At 41.5% G+C, this 4,118-nt stretch overlaps 1 protein-coding gene across 1 annotated transcript in view; it reads left to right on the forward strand.

The window, feature by feature from the left end:
• pex7 (peroxisomal biogenesis factor 7) overlaps positions 1 to 4,118 on the forward strand; it is a 36,366-nt gene that overhangs the window by 12,273 nt on the left and 19,975 nt on the right. The window contains exon 6 of the mRNA XM_034900770.1: positions 1,989 to 2,044. Within this exon, the coding sequence (XP_034756661.1) occupies positions 1,989 to 2,044 (56 nt within the window). The remainder of the gene's footprint in view (positions 1 to 1,988; positions 2,045 to 4,118) is intronic.

Consider the following 4,118-nt stretch of genomic DNA (forward strand, 5'->3'; position numbering starts at 1 on the left):
TTTGGTCAGACCAAGGCAGGATTATCTGGGAGACTTCTTGTGGACTTCTTGTGGCCACTTGTAGAATACCTGCAGAACTGGGATATGGAAGTAGTTCTTTTGAAGATTATAATGAACTAGTGGGTGTTGTTGTGTTATGCCATTGAGCTAGCATGCTACGGTTAGCCACCTCGTCTTGGCTAGTGACGTAGAAAGCCGTGCAGATGTTTAACAGCTCACCTGGAGACTGAAGACAGAAGACGTTCAGAAACCGGATCTCACTCAGAACAGCATGGAGAGTTTTTTTTCAAATTTGTATGTGTGTGGAAGCACCAGAGACACAAAATAACACCCCACATCCCAGAAAAAGAGATTTCTTTCATGATATGGGCACTTTAAATACAACAGGGTACTAAAAATATGTACAGTATAAGGAATGTATTTTTACTGTAAAATTCTAAATTACATTTAGAAGGAATGAATGTGTTAGAGACAAAAATGTAGATACTTTACTGTTGTTTTGTCACAAAGAATGGGGATTTCATTCTCCATCATCCCAGCTGCTCCGACTCTTCTCAGGTTTTTGTTTTGGTAACAAATGACTTTTTAGCTTTTTGATGATGCCAATAAAGCAGCTGTAAACTGGACGGAGAGACAGAGAGAAAGATAAGAAGAGGGTGCAAAACGAGGCACAGACTCGGTTTGAATCTGTCAGATAAGAAAGGTGAAAATGTCAGGAGCACAGCGGCGGAACAAATGAACGAATAAATTCATTTAAGAGTGCTTAGCCGACAGCCAGAGAAAGTACTCTCTGTGGACTCTTTTCAGCCTCTCTGTGTCGGCACAATCGTATAACTGCTGAGCAGAAAGGTCTGCTCGTCCTGCCTGAAGCCAATGGGACTTTTTTTTAAACATTCACACCTTTTTACATGTTGAGGGACTGCCTCTGGCTGCAGAGACTTCAGTGCAACATGAAAAAAAGCCTTGAACAGATGGAAATGTTACTCAGCAGGATTCAAAGCATTTCAGCAGAGCAAACCGTAAACAACGCCGCAGGTGCCGCTGTATCATTTCTATTTTAAAGGGTCATTTTAGTTCTTTTCAAACTGCACCCATTTTTCTATGTTTTTGTGTGTAAGTGACTGATGGGAACAACAGTCTTTGACATTGGTCCAGTATTTAGTATTTATTTTGTGCATATTTCAACAGATTGACAGTGTAATGGAAGAAATAGATAGACAACAAAACGGAACCAATCAGAGAAGAGAAAGAAAAGTTGTGTCCTGTTCTCTTCATTTATTTGTTTATTTTATACTGTTTAACCAGTAAAACATGCCTTGTTCTGTAGACATGGTCCTTTTTTATTTATTCATGTTGGACCGATCCAATATGACAGTCTGTTGTAAGAAAACTTGTTTACTGTAATTTAAGAATCTATTTTGATGCGTTTTCCTGTAACTTTTATAATTTTACATTATGTTTTACATATATTAATATCGACATAGCAATAGCCCGATTTGTCAATATAATGCAACCCTAAGACAAGCTGCACTATTGACCTATTAACTTACACTGTAGCTTGTTTCTCCGCTGCCGACTGCGACTACAGGTTCATTCAACTTTCGACCTATAGTCCATGTCGAACTGGCAAAATATACAATCAAATCTGAGATTTCTCAACGGTAATTTAGCCGTCTAGCTCCATAGACTCCCATTGATTTTGCACTCTGCTGTGGAACTCCGGTGGGCTCTGAGGTTACCTGCTGCCAAGTGTAACGTTAGTGCCACTAGAGGGCGCCGCTCTGCGGAGGAACACAATCTCTCCCTTCTCCAGGGGATATGGATGATGAAATGCCCCCTTTAAATAACGATAAGACACACAAATGCCCCAAAATTCCCAATGCCCCAAAATTCTGAAATGTGAATTAATTTATTGAACAGATTAAACAGATTAACCATGATCTTTAGCATTTTCCTAATTATAACGATTTTTGTTCCTCTTCCCCCAGTTTTCTCCGTTCAGTAAGACGATGTTGGCGTCCTGCTCGTATGACTTTACTGTCAGGTAAGAGACACTTTTATTACCTTCTTTCTTCTATTTTTCTGTGGCGTTCCCCCTTTATACCTTTTCTGTCCTGAACTTAAACTGAACTTCTGCGTCTTTAAAGTGAAGAACAGCACTTTACAGATAGAGTAGGTCTAGACCACACTCTATAATTTACAAAGACACAACCATTCCTGTTATTCCCCCAAGAGCAAGAATTTAATGCAACAGTGGCGAGGAAAAACTAGCAGACTAATTTGAAAAGCAACTTTCCTAGAGTATAAGAGGGGGCAGCGGCGGTTGTGGTCTCTAGCACGGAGTCGTATTTCTGCTTACATTTCTTTTATTTCAATTACCAGCCAGAGAAAATGAATGGTGTCGTTGTTGAAGGAGCAGCGAATGAAGGAAAGGAAGGACGATGTAATAATGTGTGATAAAGTTAACTGGTGTGTGAGAGTGAGAGAGAGAGAGAGAGAGAGAGAGAGAGAGAGAGGGAGAAGCAGAGGTTGAGTTAATAAAAATCTGTAATATCAAGCCAGAGTGCCTCTACGGATATGCTACGGATCCATGAGAATATGCCACTTAACTAGTCTTTTCTGTTCTGTCAAACTGCTGACCGGTCTATTTTACCAGTCTGTCTGTGTGTCAGAGGTTTAATGAGAACTACATTCATAAACGAGATATACGGATGGATAGATGAAAGACGGCGAGAGAGGAAATCAGGGGGCCTACAGTCTCTAAAAACACTTCAAAGTTCTGGTAAAATCAACCAGTTTTCTGGCGTGACCCAGAGCCAGACCCACATCCAGATGTTGGTTGTGGGAGCTCCCCATTGGCAGGGCTCAATCCGAGGGGCTGGATGAACAGTTGTCTTTCAAATTGCTTCTGCATGCAGTAGGATAGTGCTACAAGCAACGAGTGCATCGCTGGTCGATAGATGAAACTCCAAACACATCTTCCTTTTTTAAGAATGACTTCAGAGCTCAACTCCAAGTCTTCCAGAGTCACACACACACACACACACACACACACACACACACAGAGAGAGAGAGAGAGAGAGAGAGAGAGAGAGAGAGAGAGAGAGAGAGAGAGAGAGAGAGAGAGAGAGAGAGAGAGAGAGAGAGAGAGAGAGAGAGAGAGAGAGAGAGAGAGAGAGAGAGAGAGAGAGAGAGATGTGGTGAGAGCTGGCTCTTTTATTGATCCACACTTTGATTGGCTCAAATACTCTATGCTGAGTACTGATTTCATTACAGGCTGCCCCTGACACACACACACACACACACACACACTAAACGGCGTCTGCAGTGATACTTCTTAGTGAACAACTCAAAAAGTACCAAATAACATTTATTTTTGTTTTCCAAGAAGAAGCCCGGAGGCTGCATTGAAATAATTTAATGCCAATTTACTTTTGGGAATTCTTTTAATTAGCGGAGGGAGGATTTCTGAATTCAAAATGCTGTTTCACATTTAACACTTTAGGGGAGTGTCTGAAGGATTCAACCTTAACGTCACTGAACACACTGGAGCATTTAGCAGCTAAAGCAGCAGGCATTTCCCTCAGGAGCTGGTGAAGAGTGCAAGCCGAGTTAAGAGAGAATAATGGAGTGACATTTGTCAGGTTGCCACCTCTATCGCCACGGCGCTGTGGAGGAAGACTCAGCAGAGCAACCTTTTTTTAAGCCTTCGTCATACATTGTACTGTATCTTTAATTTAATCTCACACTCTGTGTTCTCCTTTATTAACTGTCCGTTCTCTGAGATAATCCTTAATCCATTAATTACTAACACCGTTTCAGTGGGGTTACTTCATCTGATCTTATCTTTTTAAACAGTAACTGTGTGTGTGTGCATGTGTGTGCATGCGTGTATGCGTGTGTGTGTGTGTGTGTGTCTGTGCGTGTGTGTGTGTTTGTGCATGCGTGTAAGTGTGTGTGTGCCTTTCTCTGTGGCAACATCACGTAGGTTTGTTTTGTGTTAAACACCAAACACAAGGTTATCAAGCTAATTATCACCCATTCTTTGTGTGTGTGTGTGTGTGTGTGTGTGTGTGTGTGTGTGTGTGTGTGTGTGTGTGTGTGTGTGTGTGTGTGTG

The sequence above is a fragment of the Etheostoma cragini genome, chromosome 18 (assembly GCF_013103735.1).
Source record: "Etheostoma cragini isolate CJK2018 chromosome 18, CSU_Ecrag_1.0, whole genome shotgun sequence".
Lineage (NCBI taxonomy): Eukaryota > Metazoa > Chordata > Actinopteri > Perciformes > Percidae > Etheostoma > Etheostoma cragini.